Genomic DNA, 21,018 nt, shown 5'->3' on the forward strand with positions numbered 1-21,018 from the left:
ACCCGCTCTCTGTCTGTCTGTCTGTCTGTCTCTCTCTGTGTCTCTGTGTCTCTGTCTGAAAGGTAAACATAAAAAAATTTGTAATCATATATGTTTAAAAAGAAAAACAGCTTCTGATGTTTCTTTCAAAATAAAGCAGTTCAGAGCATTCGTATGAATTGCAAAATTGATAAGAACAATCTAATTTTGATTTTATTTTTTGTTTTCAAAAATACTTCCTTAGAGATATTCCGAACTCTTTGGAGGTACTAATACTTGCTCAACTTTATTTCTTCTGAAATGGAAACAGAGGCCGTGTTCTATAATAGCACCTCCTTTCTGTGGTGCTTCATGTCTCTGGTTACTTGAATGAGTGGGTGTACTCATTTCTCTTGAACTCTTGAGACTAAGTCCTTTCATAAAGGAACAAGAGAAAAACCAAAAGTCATTTCCAGACTTACTTGCCTTTGGGTTAGTGTTCACAAAGGAGAAAATTGAAGCCCAGGGGAAAATTTTAGAGAGACGAGTCTATGAAAATAGTTTTGCAGTCCATTGACTTTCTAAAAATGTATTGATGGAGTTTGAGAGTCCTTTTGGCTCTCATAATAAAGTCAGTAGGTTATGTTTTCCAGAGTTAAAATGGCATGCCACTTATTACCCTGTGTTTAACTGAAAACATATTTTTGGGTTAAAATTGAGAAAATAATTGTAGGTTTTAGTCTGGAGTGAAGCTCGTGCCCATCTGTGTCTGTAGAAGGGTGTATTATACTCACATATAGACACATATCATTGCACACAAGTAGGTACTAACTTTACCGCCTCATGTATCCCAGCTATACACCTGAACTTTCCTGTTAATTGATACCTTCATTTATCAATGCTCTAAAAATAACTTGTCCATTTTTGTTATGGAAATATTTATGAAATGTATTATATACTTTTCCTATCATTTAGAATTGGAATGGACTTTTTCTTTTTTTTTTTATTTTTTTTAAAATTTTTTTTTTTTCAACGTTTATTCACTTTTGGGACAGAGAGAGACAGAGCATGAACGGGGGAGGGGCAGAGAGAGAGGGAGACACAGAATCGGAAACAGGCTCCAGGCTCTGAGCCATCAGCCCAGAGCCTGATGCGGGGCTCGAACTCACGGACTGTGAGATCGTGACCTGGCTGAAGTCGGACGCTTAACCGACTGCGCCACCCAGGCGCCCCTGAATGGACTTTTTCTTAACACCGGGTAGCCGCACTGTAAACATCGGTGATTATCCTCCTGTATCCAGGGGAGGGAGGCGTATGGAGCTAGGTTTGCAATTGTGAGTAAATCCGGGCAAGAGGATGAGGTGAGGTAATTGAGGGAGAAACTGAGACGAGAGCAGTAGTTGGTATGTAAAAGATGACTGGATAAATCTATGCTCTAATTGATTTTATAAACAGACAAATTACTGTGACCAGTCACTAGGTTTGAAGGCTCTGTTTCTTAGAATAGTTGAGGTAAACAGGAAATTAATAGCTTTATATTGGAGGAAAAGGTTTATAGGAACCATGTCCATTTAATTCCAGGTAAATGTTATCTTTGTTACTTTTATATCTTACATTTGAGGTTTGACGTTAGTGTGCAAGCAGTTCCAGCAGCTGGAAATGGGCTAAGTTTGGTTTCGCTCGTATGGTGTTCGTACTTGCATCCTTGGCACTGAACCCTGTGCCCAGCACTTAGATGCGGAAGACTTGTTTGAGTCAATGCTTCCTTCTTCCCCTGTAGTCAGTGAGAAGGGAGAACTTAGTAACTGTCACTTATCCACAGGCCTGGGACAACAGCTCACATGTTATTAGCACTTGATAAAAATAATACCTGAAATGATGATTTTGCCCTTTAATGTAAAGTTTGTTTTTCAGCGTTTTCTGAAAGAACGTGCATACATTGATTAGATTAAAAATACACACATACAAAAATACCTAGTACTTAGGACCCAAAAGGAGTGATGAGAGGGAGATAGGGATATGTCACTGTGGGTTGGGGGGGGCGGGGGTGCAGATGTTAAAAAAGCATGCGACTTTCTGTCCCATTTGGAGAAAGCTTTCCTTAAGGTGTGGTCTTGTCCCCACGCCCTGGCTCTGCCTGCCCTCTGTTTACAACCACTGTGAGGGTCACTTCCATGGTTAGCCAGGTTGCCACTGCTACTACTGATGTTGTTTATGGGACTGGAGAGAGGTGAGAATTGTGGCTTTGACCTGTCTACCCTTGGAACTTGGAGAAGCTTTCCTGTTGTAGATGCAGAATGTTAGATGATTCAGTTCCTTCCTTCCTTCCTTCCTTCCTTCCTTCCTCCCTCCCTCCCTCCCTCCCTCCCTCCCTCCCTCCCTTCCTCCCTTCCTCCCTTCCTCCCTTCCTTCCTTCCTTCCTTAAGTTTATTATTATTTCTTTAGTGACCTGCACACCCATTGTGGGATTTGAACTTACGACTCTGAGATCAAGAGTTGCGTGCTCTTCTGAATGAGCCATCCAGGTGCACCATAGATGGTTCAGTTTCTTGAGAGTAGAACACAGGTGTTACTTGCCTTGAAATTGCCTACTTCTTTCACTTAACAGATGGCTATAAGTGGGAATTAACTTGGAAATTTAATTGTTTTTTATAGTCTCTGTGTCATTTAAAATTAATGTGTTTATTTTGGAGATGCTTAAAGTTAATCATTAAGATGAGGTGCTAGGCCTTTTTGGAAAAGGTGAAATGGGTAATCAGATACTGAATTAAGCTGTTTGAGTTCCTTAAATCATCTTTTATTGTCGTGATTCTCAATTTGATGAAATTTATGAACCTCTTTTAAAGAAAGCTGAATGTAGTGAACTCCCAGAATCTATCAAAAACTCCAGCTGGAAAACACAGGTTCAACAAAGCTTAACTACTTAAACCTTTGTTCAGTTATCATGAAATGGTGACATTTGATCTTCCTTTGCTGATAAATTAATTTTAACACAGAAACAACAAAGGGTGCTGATAACGCATGGCATAATTTGGTTGTAAGGTATTCATCCAGATGATCCAGAATGTATTTACACTAATGTTTTTAAACCTAGCAGTGAAGTAAGACAATAAAAAATTGAATACTTAGAACCCTTAGAATATATCTTTAACCCCCTTTCTATAGCAATCACCACTGGAAATACTCTTGGGAGACCTTTGAAGTCACAGTGGAGATAGAGGGCTCATGACAAAAAGAAAGGGCTAAGAGATGGGCATGTAGTTGGTTTTGGAGAAAGTGGAAACTAACTACTCTACCTTTCCCTTTTAGCTCCCTTATAAAAGATGCTTCTCCCGTTCCTCTGATTGATGTTACCAACCTTCCTACTCCTCGAAAATTCCTCGATGCCTCTCAGTTTTCTACTCCTGGAAGTTCAAGTGGTAAGCTTTTAATTCTTTAGCCACTTAGCCTCTTTTCATAATACTACAATAAGGCAAAGACCTGGGGAAGTCTGGGGAGTTAAGGGTGGGAGGTCCTGGGGTGAGTGCCTTGGAGCCTCTGATGACCTCTTGGGCCACCCTCAGAGGGAATAAGGAAATGATTGGTTGGGCCTGTTGCATTATCAGCTTTGAAAACTGGCAGCTGAATCTGGCCTGACTCCTGAATCCAGATGTAGTTATGCTTTATTTGACGAGCACGGTTTGTTTTTCTGAAGTTGAATTTGAATGCTTTTTGATGCATTGTCTTTTTTTTTTCTTCTTTTTTATAACCTCTATTGTTTCTGTTAGCTTTTACCCAGCTGCTGCACCTGTTACATTGCCTGTCTGGTTCTTGAGAGCTTCTGAGTGTGTGATCTATATCCTGTGTGTCCTCTATACTGATTCCTTGTACCTTCCCGTGGCCTCTCCACTTCCATATGTGCTTGCATGTGGGTGTGCACACACACTCATACATATAATGCACTTCGAGGTCATAGCTGCAAACTAACCATGTTTCTTCTTGGGCTACCTACTATTCTGTTGAGTAAGACAAAGGAGGGCCATTTTAGCCTATATTTAAAGTTCTTTGAATTTAATGCAGATTTAGGGGAATCCTTCTGGGATGGCTCAGACCTGCTCCGTTGGAGGGTTCAGCTTAGCTTGGCTCAGATTGCCTCTGGGTCTCTGCAAAGAGCTGTTCAACTATTGCATGATGGGGTGTTTTTGAGAGATGTCCCACAGGTACCTTCTTGTCACAGCTAAAGTCCTCCATACGTTTTAAGGAATGAGTAATGTTGGTTATCGTAGGCTTTGCAGGTATAAATCAGTTCTTACTATTTCTATAGTCCTGTAGAGCTTGAAATAATGAAAAGGTAGAAAGGTAGAAAAATCATTTGGATTCAGTCAATACATTTTGTGTAACTAATTGAAAGTGTTTCTTTTGAGAGCCTGACTATATATTGTTGTTGCTGGAGCATATTTAATTACCTTTTAAAATATCATTTAATTAAGTTTTAGGGTTATTTAGGCTTGGAATCTTGAGGTTTATTGCTTTTACTGTAGGAAAAGTGTAGAAATTATTTTATAATAGATTTTACTGTTAGTCTACTTAATGATTTTTTTTTTAAACCCCAACACTTATTTTTATTATGACACTTTACACGGTTTGTGTTCAAGCCTCTTCCTGGAGCTAAGAAGTTTTGTTTTCTTCCTCTGTCTGTTGTAGTGTTGCTGTTCTTTGAGTTTTGACACTGCTTTGAGCTGTTGTAGAATGTGGAATTATGAAACACTATATATTTATACTTTTGATTTGGATTTTTCCCTCTACCTGGAGGAGACATTATCAGTTGTTATATTTTCTTATGTTTATAATGTGAGTTATCATTGCTTAGCCTGGTTATATCCATTTAAGTAAATGTTGCCGAGTCAACGGTCATGTAACAAAAATTTTAATTGTTTATGAAGAAATGATAGGGCAGGCATTTTGCAAATGAAAAGCACTGTGTAAATATCAAGTAAGTTGAAAACATGCCAATTATGGCAAATTTAAGTAGAAACTAATTTTGCTCCATCTTTTATTTTTAACGAGACAGCTCTTTGACGGGCACTTTTTCTGTCAGGTCCTGTAGTTAGTGTTTCTCACTTAGTGGAGTTCGTGGTGACACTTTGACTTCGGCAGTCTGTTCTTCATTATTGGGGACCACGCTTGAAGAGCCGGATGTTGTCTGAGTGGAGCTGGGACCGTCATGGAGACTGCTTGTACATAAGCTACAAACCTTTCTTTTTGCAAGGGCTCGTTTTTTGACCGGTTAGGACTTTTGATCTCATGATTTTTCTGTGGGTGACCGAAAGAGAAGGTGGTCGAAATATTACTGGTGGAGATGTATACTAGTAGCAGTTAAGACATGTTTAGGGCCTACTTGTATGCAAAATGGTATGTTGAGTGCTTCATGTGAATTAGCTCAGTCCTTTAACAGTCTTTCTAGGTAGGTACTGTTATAATGGCTCCATTTTACAGCTGAGAAGAACTGAGGCATTGGGGGGTTAATAAGTGGCTTAAGTTGACATAGCTGACAAGCAGTAGAGCTGTGATTTCAAGTGAGGAGCTGGATTCCGGAATACGCTCTTCTAACCGGTGCGTTTTCCTGCCAGAGAGGTAGGTATGCTCTGGGCATTAATTTTCCCTTGTTACCCCAACAGATGACCACGACCATCTTACGGTTTTGTAGCTTAGAAGCCCAGTATGGGTCTCCCTGGGCTGTGTTCCTTCTGGAGGCCCTCTGGGAGGCCCTCTTCCTCACCTTTCCCAGCTCCTAGAGGCTGCTGCTTTCCCAGACTTGTTGACCTCTTCCTCTCTCTTCCAAACCAGAGACAGTGTGTTCACCTACTTCTTGGGTCACATCTCTTTGACCTACCCTTCTGCCTCTTCCTCCCTCTTTTAAGGACTTGTGTGATAGATTGATTCCACCTGGATAATTCTGGCTGCTCTCCCTAGCTCAAGGTCCTTAGCCTTAGTCACATCTACGAAGTCACCTTTGCCATGGAATACATTCACAGATTCTGGGAATTAGGGCATGGATAGCCTTTGGGAACAACTACTCTGCTTACCATACTCTGTACTGCTTGTTTTCACTTGAGTTGCCTTGAGGAACCAATATGTAAAATTTTGACTTTCTTGAAATTATGTGTGAAGTCTTTTTTTAAATCACTGCAGTCCTAGTCTTTAGGACTATATTAATCTGGGTCACATTATTCAAGGGGGTTGTATAAATGAAGAAGATGTAAATTATGTAGAGAACTGCACAGAATGTTGCTAAGTACATATAAAAGTGTGAGGCTGATGAAACACACTATAAATAAAGGACAGGTATTTTCTTATTCTTAGTGAACAGTAAGTCCTGTGAGTCTATTTGCAAAGTGCCCTGCAAGTCAGTCCTGGAAGGAATAGTCATTTTCAGCAGGGAATTTAACATGGGCTTTTAAAATTGCCTTCTCAGCTTGTGAAATAGTGGGATTGAGGGTGTGATCCACTAGAACTGACATCTTTATAGAGGAAGTTCCAGTAGGGAATCCCTGGATAGAACAGATCTCTCGTTGAGGTGCTATAAATCAGGGTTGGAGGTGATTCCTAAGGACTTTCAGATTATTATTAATTAAACAAGAATTTTGATTGTTTGCAAATGAGTCATTTTTCAAGTGTCTTATTTAGAGGCAGAGATGTGAGTGACTTATGTGAGATTTTCTAATGGTTTACATGTTATGGTTTGCAAAACATGTTGCATCGTGCAACTGATGCAGCAGTCCCCTGAGGTAGTTAGGGCAGGTACTGTTGTCATTATCATGATGATTCTTTTCATATCTATCCTTTTTCAGTCTAGTAAATACTTAAGTTATAAGTAAATACTTAAGTTATCAATATAAACTAATATGGAGTGATTTCCAGGATATATTATAAAGTGAAAATAGCCAAGTATAAGAGAGTATCTGAAGTAAAATTTCTCTTCCTGGAAGAGAGGTATAAGAAACACAGGAGGGATAAACCAGAAACTAACGAAATCGATTAACTAACTACATGGGATGGATAGAAAAACAGAAAAATGATTAGCATCCATTTAACTCTCATACATAGTAATAGGGAAAAGAAATGGCCTAATAAAAACCAGGGAAACAACAGACGATTTACAAGAGACCCAAATGGTTCATATACCTGGAAATATTCTCAACACCACTAGAAACCTCAGAAATGCAAACTAAAATAACAAACTGAAAAAAATAAAAACACAGAGCCTGTCAGATTTGTAAAAATCAAAATCCACTTGTAAGAATTAAAAGTCTAACAAAGCCAATTTTAAGGGCAAGAAAGAGAGAAACAAAAGCTCATGCACAGGTCAGAGAAATCGACATTGGCACAATCACTTTAAAAAGTTATTTGGCAGGCGCCTGGGTGGCTCAGTTGGTTGGGCGTCCAACTTCTGCTCAGGTCGTGATCTCACAGTTTGTGAATTCGATCCCCATGTCGGGCTCTGTGCTGACAGATCAGAGCCTGGAGCCTGCTTCAGATTCTGTGTCTCCCTTTCTCTCTGCCCCTTCCCTGCTCATGCTCTCTCTCTCTCTCTCAAAGATAAATAAACATTTAAAAAAATTAAAATAAAATAAAAAGCTATTTGGAAAATGAAGTTTAAAATGCACCAACATTCCTCTACATATATAACACACACGGCCCCCCAAGAGTTGGGCTTCCTCAGTTTTTAGGCATTATGGCGCATATGCAAAATAACTTATACAGCACAATGACTTATATAGTACAACTAGGGTAAAGGGAGGTGGCTGCACGTAGCTAAAGAGAACTTGTCTAGAGATTCTGATTGCCCCAAGACCCACCTAGTTACCTGCCCGAAGGCTGAAGGGCCCATTATCCCAGATATATCTACAACCCATTCCCAAGAGATCAGTGGTTGGAGAAATTCTGTCCTACAGAAATATGTACAAACAATCTCATTCCTGTAAGGTTTCTAATAATGACACATTGCAAACTTATAACTTGCCTATCTATAGAAGAATGGATAAGTTGTGATTATATAATGAAATACTATACAGTAGTTAAAACTAATAAACTAGAGCTATACTGTAACATAAGAAAACCCAAAAGATACAAAGTTAAGTTTAAAACCCAAGCAGTGGGGCGCCTGGGTGGCGCAGTCGGTTAAGCGCCCGACTTCAGCCAGGTCACGATCTCGCGGTCCGTGAGTTTGAGCCCCGCGTCGGGCTCTGGGCTGATGGCTCAGAGCCTGGAGCCTGTTTCCGATTCTTTGTCTCCCTCTCTCTCTGACCCTCCCCCGTTCATGCTCTGTCTCTCTCTGTCCCAAAAATAAATAAACGTTGAAAAAAAAAAATTTTAAAACCCAAGCAGTAAAATGATACATATATTATACAATTATAAGCAAATTAATTAAATTATACAAATTCGAATCAAGCAAACATGTAAATCAAGTTATACAATTTATTTAAGCCCTACTCAAAATAATATACTTCGTATATATAAACATGCACAATATATAACATTTATATACAAATATATGTGTATATATATAAACCACATGTATTGTTTCTATATTTACAAATATACAACATACACATTTATATACAAACAGTAAAAGTGTGCAAACATACAGGACAAAGATACAGAACAATTTCAAAACAGTAGTTACCTCTAGGGTAGAAGAGAGAAGAAAAGAATTGAGAAAGAATTCATGTATTCACAGGGGCCTTCAATTATACCTGTAATTTTTCTTTAAAGAATCTGAATCAAATACAGAAAAATATTAAGACTTATTAATCTAATGGGAAGTACCTGAAGATGGTTACATTAATCTCTAATATATGATATAATACTCATGTGTAATAAATGTATTTTAATTAACAAACCCTGTCCTTGCTTTATTTTTACATTTATAAATATCTGAACTAATAATTCTATTTTGGCCCCTTTGTATATAGTCCTCAGCTCTAGGGGCTGGCTAGAGCTCTGGGCGCCTCAGTCAGTTGACCATCCTACTCCAGATTTCTGCTCAAGTCATGATCCCAGGGTCATGGGATGAAGCCCTGCATCAGGCTCCATGCTCAGTGTGGAGCCTGCTTAAGATTCTCTCTCTCCCTCCGCCTCCTCTCCCATTTTCTCTCTCTCTCCCTAAAATAAAATAAAAATAAAATAAAATAAAATAAAAATATAGTCCTCAGTTCTATTTATGATTAATCATAGAAATCAACCAAGATATTTAATAGCAAATGAAGGATTCTTTAGGAACAACTGATTTAAAATGCCTAGGGAGGCCCCAACCTAGGGGCCTGTAACCTGAGTTACAGAAGTAACTCACAAAGTGTCCTATTGTTTTGTAGAACCTTCATTATTCTAGATATGTGAGTTGCAGGAAGAAAAATTTCATCTCCTTTTATGTTAGGATTCATAGCTCCCACTCCATGTAGAGAGAATTTAAATATCAAATCCTAAATTTTTAAGAAAAATACCAAGTCCCAGAACAAGACTTTACGGAATAGAATGCACGTAAGAAAACAGCAGCGAAAGAAAAAAAATCATTTAATTTGTGCTCTCTTTGGGTTTTATTGCTTAACCTATGCTGGTACCAAAAAGAAAGAAAGTAAGAAGTCCAGTTTCATTACGGTTATATTCACAGCAATCCCAGCAGGAGCATGCATAAAATGAATAAAGAAGCCACAAATGAAATGCCTGTGTACCCCGGGAGTAATTGCTCAGTCAAAACGTTCCAAAGGCAGTTTGCCAAATGAAAGGACATACTGAGAATCCAAAAGCTTAAACCAACATTTTACTACAATTATTGGCTTTTCTCCACATTTCTCCCATCCTTTTACCTAAGTTATAGTTGAATTACTACATCTAAATTAGACATTAGTTTCCTGTACATTACAAAATACTGTGACTGATGAGAAATAGGAGAAAGGCTTGCAAAATACATCTCTTACTTCTTTAGAGTGGGAACAGCAAGGGGCTAGCTTCCAATAATTACCATCTGGTGAACCTGGACCAATCACTCAACCTCTGTGGATGGAATAGGTTTATAAAATGAGTTTTGGAAAATAATACCTGATGGGGGCACCTGGGTGGCTCAGTCAGCTGGGTGTCTGACTTCGGCTCGGGTCATGATCTCACGGCTTGTGGGTTTGAGCCCCACATCGGGCTCTGTGCAGACAGTTCGGAGCCTGGAGCCTGCTTCGGATTCGGTGTCTCCCTCTCTCTGGCCCTCCCCCGCTCACACTCTGTCTCAGTCTCTCTCTCTCTAAAATAAATAAACAAACAAACAAAAAAGATACAATTTTGAAGCTTTTCTACAGTCTCTTCTCTCAAAAATGAATAAACATTAAAAAATAAAATAAAATAATAACTCATTAACTAGAGTGTATAAGGAATTTTTCATATATTTACTACAAACTGTTCATGTGGTTTGCCTATTTTTTTTATAATTTTACATTTGCATATTTTTGCTAATTAGCTTGTTTTATTGGTTCATAGGGGTTCTTTATATATTCTGGATACTTAACCTCCGTTGGACAAATGCCAATCTTTCCATGTATAAGGACTCTTTGGTAAAATGCCCATCATGTGCAGAGGACTTTAAGATGTCATTTCTTTTCTTCACTAACATACAGGAAAGCTAAATGGACACTAACCATTTTTCTCTCAGTGGGTTTCTTGCTTCTGCCAATCTGTGCCTTGATTTTACATTTTGCAATTAATATTTTTTAATTAATGATGTATACACATATACAGTTCTATGCTTTTATTTTGGTATTTCCAAATACCAAAGTTCTGTGCTTTTATTTTGGTATTTCTGGTATTCTCCAGAAGAGTTGTAGTAGTTCACATTGTACCACGAGTGTGTGAGAGTGCTCGTTTCCCTCACAGCCTCATCAAATAATGAGTTATTAGACTTTAAAAAAAAGAAAAAAAATTTTTTTTTAATGTTTATTTACTTTTCGGAGAGAGAGAGAGCGAGCGAGAGAGAGAGCGTGAACAGGGGAGGGGCAGAGAGAGAGGAAGACACAGAATCCAAAGCAGGCTCCAGGCCCTGAGCTGTCAGCATAGAGCCCAATGTGGGGCTTGAACCCATGAACCGTGAGATCATGACCTGAGCCAAAGTTGGATGCTTAACCATCTGAGCCACCCAGGCAACCCTGTGTTGTTAGAGTTTTTCAGTTTTGCTCATTTGATAGGTGAAAATGGTGTCACAGTGGTGTTTAATTTGCATTTCTCTGGGGTGCCTGGGTGGCTCAGTCAGTTAAGCATTTGACTCTTGATTTTGGCTCAGGACATGATCTCATGGTTCATGAGTTTGAGCTCCGCATTGGGCTCTGCGCTGGCAGTGTGGAGCCTGCTTGGGATTTTCCCTCTCTTCCCTTTCCCTGCTTGTGCACGTGTTCTCTCCCTCTCAAAATAATAAAGCTTAAAAATATTTAAAAAGTTTGCATTTCTACAATTAGGAGTCAGTTCAGACAATTTTCCTTAATGTTTAAAGTCCATTTTAACTTTTGTGAATTGTTATTATGTCTTTTATCCACTTTGTTCTATTTTATCTTTAAATCTCTTACTGTGCAAGACTTCCTATTATTGAACCAATTTTTCATTACCTAGAAAAAAATGCCTCTTGATCATGGTGTGTTATTTTCTCAATGTGGTAGTGAATTCTATTTGTGAATATGTTAGTTAGAATTTTTGCATCAATGTTTATAAATGATACCACCACCATATTGGAGTTTGGTTTCAGTGGAATAATTTGCTTCCTAGAAGGAGTTAGGAAGCTTTTCTTTATTCTCCATGCTCTAGAACAATTTCTGGAGCATTGGAGTTCTCTGCTGTTTGAAGGTTTAGGGAATTTTCCTGTGAAAACATTTGGATCTGATACATTTTTCATGTTTGTGCTTTTTATTTTCTGTTTTTTTCGTGTGTAAATTGCTCTCCTTAACTACTCTGTCTCTATTGGGATCAATTTTAATCTGTATTTTTCTAGGAAATTATTGATTTCATTTAGTTTTTCAATTTTATTTATGCAGAGGTCTCTAAAGTATTTTCTTATGGTTTTGAAATTTTCTTTTTTCCTTTTGTTTATTTTATTTGCGCTAGCCCCCTTTTCTTGATCAAAGTAGCTGGTGGTTTGTCTATTGTGTTAGGGTGGTTTTTTTTTTTTTTTTAATTTTCAAGAAATCAGTGTTTTGATTATCGGGTAGGTCTATTTTTCTTTTCTCTACCTCATTATTTTCTGCTTTTATCTTTATTTCCTTTTTTGTGCTTTCTTTTGGCTTATATTTTCTTCTGATCTAGACATTGAAATCTTGTATTTTAATTTTTACTGATAAATGTGTTCAATGACAGGAATTTTTCTCAGCACTTTAAATTTGTCCCATAGACATTGATATTTAATGTTTCCATTATCATGGGCATTGACGAGGGCATCTTTTGGGATGAGCACTGGCTGTTGTATGGAAACCAATTTGACAATAAATTTCATATATTTAAAAAAAATGATCTCATTTCAATTTGTATTTGGCTGGAAACATAATGTTTTTAGTAGAAGGATTTTACATTCATAAATAAAAGGGTCTTTTTCGTGTGTTTTGTTTCTAGTAATACTTTCTACCTTTATTGCATTGAATTCAGAGAGTATTGTTGGTAATATTTTTACTTCAGGGAACTTACATTTTCTTTGTGACTTATTATATGATCAGTGTTTATGAGTGTCCCATGGATACTTGAGTAAAAGATGCATTCTTTATTACCAGGTGGATGGTTTGATATATATCCATAGGATCCACCTTATTTAATTATGTTGTTTAGGTCTTCTATCTCTTTTTTTTTTTTTTGTGGTGTATTCAAGTTTTCTCTTGGATTTTTCCTCTGTCTCAGCATCACTTGAAGCTTTTGTTTTAAAATGGTGGCTGCTGTTTAATTTGGTATATAAATATTCATAAATGTTATAGCCTTATTGTGAATTGTGGCATTCACATTTTGACTTTTGTCATTTTGTGCCTTTTGTCATTATGGTTAATGCCTTTTGACTGGCATACCTTTGTTCATTTTATATTTCTAGCTGTTCTAAATTTCTAGTTTTGGGATCAACAATATTGTTGAGCTTTGCTTTCTGATTCAGATGGAAAAACCCTTTTCTTATAATAGGGGAGCTGAATCTATTAATATATGTTGATAAGACTAATATGTTTTGTCTCAACTCTATCGTAGTATTTTATAAATATGTATATTTGCTATATTTCTTTATCTGTGGGATATTAATTCTTTGGTCTTTAAACAAATTTTTTTTTTGGCTTAGGAGGTGATTTTTTTCCCCCCAGTGATGGTCTATTTAATGTATTTAAAAACTTGGATAAAATGCTCTTAGTCCCTTTTTAATGCTTTAATCTTTCTCTCTCATTTCTGTTTTTGTTGGTATCCTTTAATCCCCGTCTTTTGTTTAAGTAGCAACATGACTTTATTTTCCTTTCTTTTCTGCCAGTTGTTAGTTGTGTTATTTTTACTTTTTCACAACATACCCGTCTTAGTTGCCTTCCATCCACACCGGCCCGTTTTGCTTTTGTCATAAATCTGTACTTAAATATTTTAAATGCTTACCATCAATCTTTTTTGCTGAAGTTTTCCCACTTATCTCTTGGTTGCATAAAGCTTATCAAAAGATTCCTTAAGGCTAACTGCTTTTTCCCCCTATTTTGTTTTCTTTTCGTTGGTACTTAAAGGACAGCTTAGATGGGCATAAATGCCTTAGTTTACAATTTTACTTACTGATTTTTTGCCCTTGTAAGCTGTGATCCTGTAGACCTTGAGGATTTTTGACTTAGGAACTTAATAGTTTTAGTAGGATATGCCCTGGAGGTTTTTTTTTTTTTTTTTCTTTTTTTGGGGGGTGGGGTGGTTAATTTTTCCAGATACCCAGTAGGCTCTTTTATTTTGCAGATTCAAGATTTTTTTTTTTTTTTTTTTTTTGCTTTATAATTTCAAGTATTCTATTGTTTGTTTTTTTCTAATGTGTACTTTTTTCTTCGCCTGTCTTCCATTTCTACTGCTTTCTCTTTGGTCTCTTTATTGCTGTCTTTATATCCCTTTTATTCCCTATTTTGGTTCCCTGAATTTCCACAATGCCCTTTATAAAATATTCATTTGAGTCTGTTTCCCCTTGGGTATTTTATAATTTATTCTTCCTATCTGAAATAATCGTCTTTTTCTTCCGTATTTCTTCTGAGTTTAGTCTGTTTTCTTTCCATACCTTTCTTTTATTTGTCCATGTCTGTTCCTAGTTTTGGAATTTTTGACTCAAAGTGACTTTTCTTATCCCCAGATTCTTGTTTGAGTATATTACTTCCATCTGGAGTGTTGTCATCTAGTTTTCTTGTGCTTCATGATAGTTTTATTGTAGGAAAATTTATTGAATTTCCCTGTTAATGTGTGTTGGATTTTCTGATCGCCCTCCCCCCATATACCTTTATATGAATCTGTTCATTTTTTATGTTTTTTTTTTTTTTAAATGGGTATGGGGTGTTTTATAGAATTCCTAGCTCATTGGCTCCCTCTTCTGTCAGCATAGCAAAATCCAAATACTTGAGTGTATTATTTGTTTTGATGGCAGGAGAAGATTGTTCTCAGAATTTCGACTCTCTTGTGGGGTCCTGAATGTTCTCTTTATGCTTCTTTCTGCCTTCACTATCCAGTAGTCACAGGGCATTTCTCTCTTCCTTTTGTCTTATTTCTCCCATAGAAGCTATAGGTCTCAAATACTCTTGCAAATTGTCTGTTTTTAAACTCTCTCTCTCCTGTAGTCTATGTTCTCATCTACTTGGATACTTTTTGGGTATTTTCAAACTTAGGGTGGACATTGTCTCTTTTAGTGATAGTTTTAGATCAATCTTAGGATCATCAGTAAGTTCCTTGTCTCTTCATCATGGTTCTTCACCTGCCTGATTTTGCTTGCTTGCGACAAAGCCTTGTGGCAGAGCAGGGGTGGGGCAAAAGTTTGAGAGATTGCTTGCTGGGATTAGGTGTTTCTTATTACAGTTGTGAATTTTGGGCAATTTCTATCTTCCAGGTTATCCTGAGAGTATTATTTGCACAAATTTTATTTGTTCTTCTAGTTGTTCTTTGTTGTTTTGGAGGAAATAAGGAGAAATGGGGACCTAAGCAACTACCATTGCCTCCAGCAATCCAGGAGTTCCTTAAGCTGGAAATTTTAAAAGTACATTTTTTTTTTTTTTTTTTTTTTACTTCCTTAGGGGATTGTTTTTGTGTTTTGATATCACATTATCTCATTTAATAGACACAGCGGTGTCGATGTTATCTCCATTTTACAGATGGAAAAATTGGGGTCCCGCAAGATTTAATGACTTGAGAGAGATTTACACAGTTAGAACATAGTAAAGTTGATAATCAAATCTAAAATTCTATGATGCCCAGCTCTTGCTCTTTTTACTACATCATGCTATCTCTTTGGGCAATTGAACTTATAAAGCCTTAGATATTATTGAATATTAATATAAAGTATGAATTTGTTCGTCTCCTCCTTGTCTCTTCTCTTCTCCTGTATCCCTGTTATATTTTTAGTAGCCACTTTTCCACTGGTGGCTACTCCTTGACTTTCAAAGATGCATCCTCCTTGCTCTAAAAAGAGATAATGTACATTCAGTGCTGTCCCAAGGGAAACTGAACAGGTGTCGGTTTTGTTGGTTTTTATCCTAATAATCCTCCCTCCACTCTACCTTCCCCTTCAAACGTACCATCATTTCCCCCTTAGCCCACTTTCAGTTGTGGAGGGACCAATGTTCATTCATTGTGCTTTCCAACCTCACTGCAGGGTGGGGTTCATCTCCACCTCTGAATTGAAACTATTCCTACACTGCGGCCGTAAAAACCCCAAGCTCCCTGTCAATGACAGCCCACGTAGCAGTTGGCAATATTTTTTGTCAGTCTCCTTTCTGGAGTGGGGTGTTATGCTGTCTGTAGTTTCCTTCGGAATAATTTAATCTGCACCTTAGGGGTGCTTAGTTAACATTTTTGAAGTACCTTAATCAGGAATCCACACTTCAGAGATAGTTAACATTTGAAAGACCCTAATCAAGATTCTATACTCCAGAGGCGACCAGTGCATCGTATACTGCGCTCTCGATCTGTGCCAGTGGGTGCGTTAAATAAAAGATATTAGAAGTAATTTTTTATTGGTGAAACAAATGGTATTTAAGGTATAGGGTTGACCAAGTATCTCCACTGGGACATGAATGGAAGATAAGGATTTGAAGAGGCCAAAAGCGTACCCAGGTCCAGAGCTGGATTTGGTCCTGTTCCTGCAGTCTTAATGGAGGATTTTGTCAGCTCATATGGCCAGTGGTGCGTGTTAAGTCTCTGTCACCCCCCTGGGCTAAAACCTGCCTGCCTCTGCCTGCTTGTCCACACACAGGTCACTGGATACATACTTTGGCTCCACTCCTCGCTTCCATTTCTTGTCCACAGAGGTGTTACTTTCAGTTTTGAACCAGACTATTTTTTTAATTTCTTAATGTATACTTTATGTATACCTGTTTTTTGAGATTGGATATCTCAAGTACGACTTTACAGTGCCATTTTGACCAGAAGCACAGAATTATTTTTAGGTGGTAACTTTCTTATTTCTACCTGAGAGTATTGTTACTCTTCTGAGGCCAGATTCCCATCTCTGGGGGCAGCATTTTGGATGTGTATTAGGCTTGGTAATTTTTTTGAAGTCCCCTTTTTATATTGAATTCCGTTCAACAGTGACACAGTTCTCCTGTTATATAATGTTCTTGTATGCAACAGGTAAATGAAGTTATGTATGTAGGCCAAAATCATATACATCAAATTTACATACTTTAGGTACCGTGCATAGTATGAGGAATGACATCTACCAGGAGTTTCTGTGGTAAACACTACCACTATTTTACAACTCAGTCAACATGTATAAATGTTAAGTCAAATAATAAAGCTTATTCAATACAAAGTTAAAGTGTATTGCCAGGTTTCTTGTGCAAATTTGATAACATTTGTATATAGCCGTGGCATGTGTTACTGATATTTTCCTACCAAACATACTGAGAAAAGAAAGCAGTTATATACTGGTTTACATTGCTTCCTGTACTCACTGGGAAACAAAAGGTGGTTTTCTTTTATAGAACACTTACGAGCTTAAATGGATTATTCACTTTATCTGTTATTTTTTTAAATGGGCTATCTATAATCTAGGTGCACATAATTAGCTATGGGCCTTGTAACTGGAGATGTAGAGATTTAGACTAAGTTGATAGAATCCTGGAATTGTGGAGCTCGAAAGGACTTGAGATATCAGTTAATCGTTCCATGAGTCCCAGCGTGTCTTACTTAAACCTTCCATGAATCCCTGCTTAGCCTCAAACCACAGACACGGTTTCTATGCACTTAGGCATGTATATCTACACATCCATATCTCTTTCCTTCCTTCCCCATCTATGCGTGTAATAGAGACCAATTGGGACCGGTAGGATTTTGGTAGAAATAATGGGTTCAATTATGTGAAAGTCTTAATATTTAACACTGTCCTGCCAGTAAGGGTCTTTAAAACCAGGTTCAAGAAATCCTCACTTGGTAAGTATCCTCAGAGCAAAAAATCAAACAGAATTAGGTAAGAGAGTCAAGTGTTTCTAATTATAAAGTGTTCTCAAACCTACATGGTGAGTATGTATTCTATCACTGTAGATACAAGGGAATGGTTTGGTAGCGTTTGGTAGTTTAGAAATATGTACATTTTGTTCTAATTGTGGTGTGAGGCCCTTGCTGAATTTCAGCTACTTTATTTTTGTACAAGCCTTTTTCCACAAAGCACCAATAATTCTCTCTGACCTCACAGGGCTTTTGTGATTATTGGACTAGTCTTCACGGTTGATTATATTATCCTTTTAAATTGCCTTTTAATTTTCAGCTGATGTAAGTGAAATAGATCATATAAATTAATTAATATTGGATCCATTCAGTGTTTATGCTCTAGGAGATTTCAGGAGGCAAACAGAAAGGTAAGGTTCTACACAAATGTGTCATTTGGGGCTGTGGCATTTTATTATTCAGACCTTGCTTATTTGTTATTTTTTAATAGCACATCTATCATATTAGCGCACGTATAAGTAGCTATCTGCCACATAATCTAGGGGCTTATTGATTTAAACTACATTTATCTCCTTGCCAATCGCTTTTGCCGCAGGTGGTTGCCACATTCAGATGGCCCTTTGCTTGTGTCTTTTGTGACTCATAGGTGCCCTTTTGTGAAGATCATTTTCTCCCAGCTAAATTTCTATTACTTTTGTCCCCTCGCCTGAAGCCCCGCTTATAGTTGTGTTTCATTTTCCCTCTCTAACATGCTGAATTTAGATGGCTGCTTGGCTGCTAAGTATTTCTCTCTTCTTGCTGCTGGGATTGGTTTTGCAGGATGCAGTGATTCTGTGGCCTGAGGTGTCTAGTTCTTAATGTATAAAGCAAAACCAGTAACTAAAATGTCTATTCTTGGGATGTCACATTTGGAAATATCAATGCCCCCCCCCCTTTGTTGTTGTTGTTGTTGTTTTTGATTTGCCATTAGAATTGTCATCTTCAGAGGTTTAAGCCACTTTGGTTCTACTCCTGCTTTAACTAGTATTAAAATTATTTAAATTAAATACCATATCATCAGATGTCCTCTATGTTGCAGAGAAAATCATAGGAATTTGGTCTTTCCTTATGTGGTTCTCTTTCTCCACATGGTTTCAGCATCATGGATAAATATTGAGAGGATGTCTTCAGTGGAGAGCAAGCTTGTTCAAGTAATTATATCATGCACATCATTAAATGCTTCTGGTTCATGTTTAAGTGCATTTTATGAGTTGGGAACAAAAAGAAAAAGGATTGAGGAGAAGAGACTGCATTCATCTGAAGCAGGGATTTTTGGGGACTTTGGGCAGCGGGTAGAAGGATTTACTCCATAGGCTGGGATATTTTTATTCTTCCCCAATAAATAGATTCCAGTATATTCCAGCGGTGCTGAACAACTTGGAGTGGGACCCATAGTGTAGTTGAGCTTGAATCTACTGGAGAAGAATGCACGCGTTCTTTCAGGATATCCCATGTTTTAAAAACCTGCCACTCGTTTTGAAGAACAAAGGAGAAGGAAGGATGGGGAAAACTTTCACTATTGGGGTCCAGCTTCAGGCTTGCACTCACTTTTGCTTTATTCTCTCTTAACCCAACCATTTTTTTTTTTTAATTTTTTTTTTTCAACGTTTATTTATTTTTGGGACAGAGAGAGACAGAGCATGAACGGGGGAGGGGCAGAGAGAGAGGGAGACACAGAATCGGAAACAGGCTCCAGGCTCTGAGCCATCAGCCCAGAGCCCGACGCGGGGCTCGAACTCACGGACCGAGAGATCGTGACCTGGCTGAAGTCGGACGCTTAACCGACTGCGCCACCCAGGCGCCCCAACCCAACCATTTTTAATAGGAGAGAATTATTTTTGGGCGAGAGGTTTTTTTAACCTGTGGTCCTTTGGTAGTTGTGAACCCCCTGGCATCCTGTGAGAAGTTTCGTGTGTATCTGTGTTAGTTTGAAGGGAAGGCCTGTGGTTATCAGTGGCTAACAGAGGTCTCAGAGCCTCATCCCTTGTTCCTGCCAGTTCCTCCCTGGGGGTAAGACGCACTGCGCTGGGCTGTCCTCTTCCAGTCCCAAACCACGTGGTTTCCATGAAAGCTGTCCTCTGCCGATCTACAGAGACTTTGGATGTAGACTTCTGAAAACTAGCACGGGTTAGCAAGAACTGTTTACAGCAGAGAGTGTTATGGTAGACCCATGTTTAAAGAAAAATAGAAGGTGGTTCTTTTGTATTTATGAAAACTCCTTACTTAGTACTCTTTTCCTCAGAGTCTTGTGTCACTGATACGTATTGTTCTTCCTTTATTTTTCTTCATCTTATTTAACTTCTTTACCTTTCTACATTAACTTGTAATCTCTTCTTATCAAGTTGATTATCTTTTCTAACTATTAAGTGAGAGCTTTGAAACTATGGTCTGCTTCTTTAGAATTCTCTTGCAGCACCGAGCATGGTGTTTTATTATTTAATTAATTTATTAAATTTTTCTTTTTTTTAACATTTATTTATTTTTGAGAGAGAGAGGGAGGGAGGGAGTGTGATCACGGGAGGAGCAGAGAGAGGGAGACACAGAATTCGAAGCAGGCTCCAGGTTCTGAGCTGTCAGCACCAAGCCCTGTGCAGGGCTCGAACTCACAAAGTGCAAGATCGTGACCTGAGTCAAAGTCGGATGCTTAACCAACTGAGCCACCCATGTGCCCCAGAGTATGGCGTTTTATAAACACTGAATGCTTCATCAGTGTCACGAACTGACCGACTGTGGATGGGGCAGTCTGTGGAAAACTTTCTGTGGAGATTTGCTTGTTTTTAATGGTTTCTACCTCTTATTTTAACTGATGGGTATGATTTGAGGAATATAACTGTTATTTTGTGATTCTTAGTTACTATGTAGAAATGATTTAATTATTAATTTAGTTGAAGAAATCTTCTCTGATTCCGTTAAGGGAGTAATCAAAGCGGCGATCCCATTTAGTCAGCCCATTCTGTTTTTGAATCTTGTAATGGATTTTTTTTTTTTTTTTTTTTTTTTTTTTTTACAGTCAAGGAGATAAACCTGCAGGACATCAGGGAGGATTTGGAGTTGGATCCAGAGGAGAACAGCACCCTTTTTATGGGCATCCTCATCAAGGGGCTGGCCAAACTGAAGAAGATCCCAGAGACCGTTAAGGCAATCAAAGAACGCTTGGAGCAGGAGCTACAGCAAATTGTGAAGCGGTCTACGACCCAGGTCGCAGACAGTAGCTATCAGAGAGGAGAGAACCTCACTGTGGAGAACCAGCCAAGGTAAATAGTGTTTCTGAGAACTCTGTGTATTGTACGTTTACTAGGACGGGGGATTGGTGGCTAACTCCTGTTAGTGTTATTTCCTGAACTTGGGCTGCTAGAGCCCATGCAAACTCAGATTGGTGAGAGAGCTTGA

The 21,018-nt window shown here is 38.1% G+C and overlaps 1 protein-coding gene across 4 annotated transcripts in view; it reads left to right on the forward strand.

Annotated features, from left to right (window-relative positions):
* Window positions 1–21,018, forward strand: part of EXOC4 (exocyst complex component 4) — a 766,053-nt gene that overhangs the window by 63,453 nt on the left and 681,582 nt on the right. For all 4 annotated transcript variants that reach the window (XM_045495680.1, XM_045495681.1, XM_045495683.1 and 1 more), the window contains exons 5-6: window positions 3,268–3,377; window positions 20,639–20,882. In XM_045495680.1, coding sequence (XP_045351636.1) covers window positions 3,268–3,377; window positions 20,639–20,882 — 354 coding nt within the window. The remainder of the gene's footprint in view (window positions 1–3,267; window positions 3,378–20,638; window positions 20,883–21,018) is intronic.

Source organism: Leopardus geoffroyi, chromosome A2 (assembly GCF_018350155.1).
Source record: "Leopardus geoffroyi isolate Oge1 chromosome A2, O.geoffroyi_Oge1_pat1.0, whole genome shotgun sequence".
NCBI lineage: Eukaryota > Metazoa > Chordata > Mammalia > Carnivora > Felidae > Leopardus > Leopardus geoffroyi.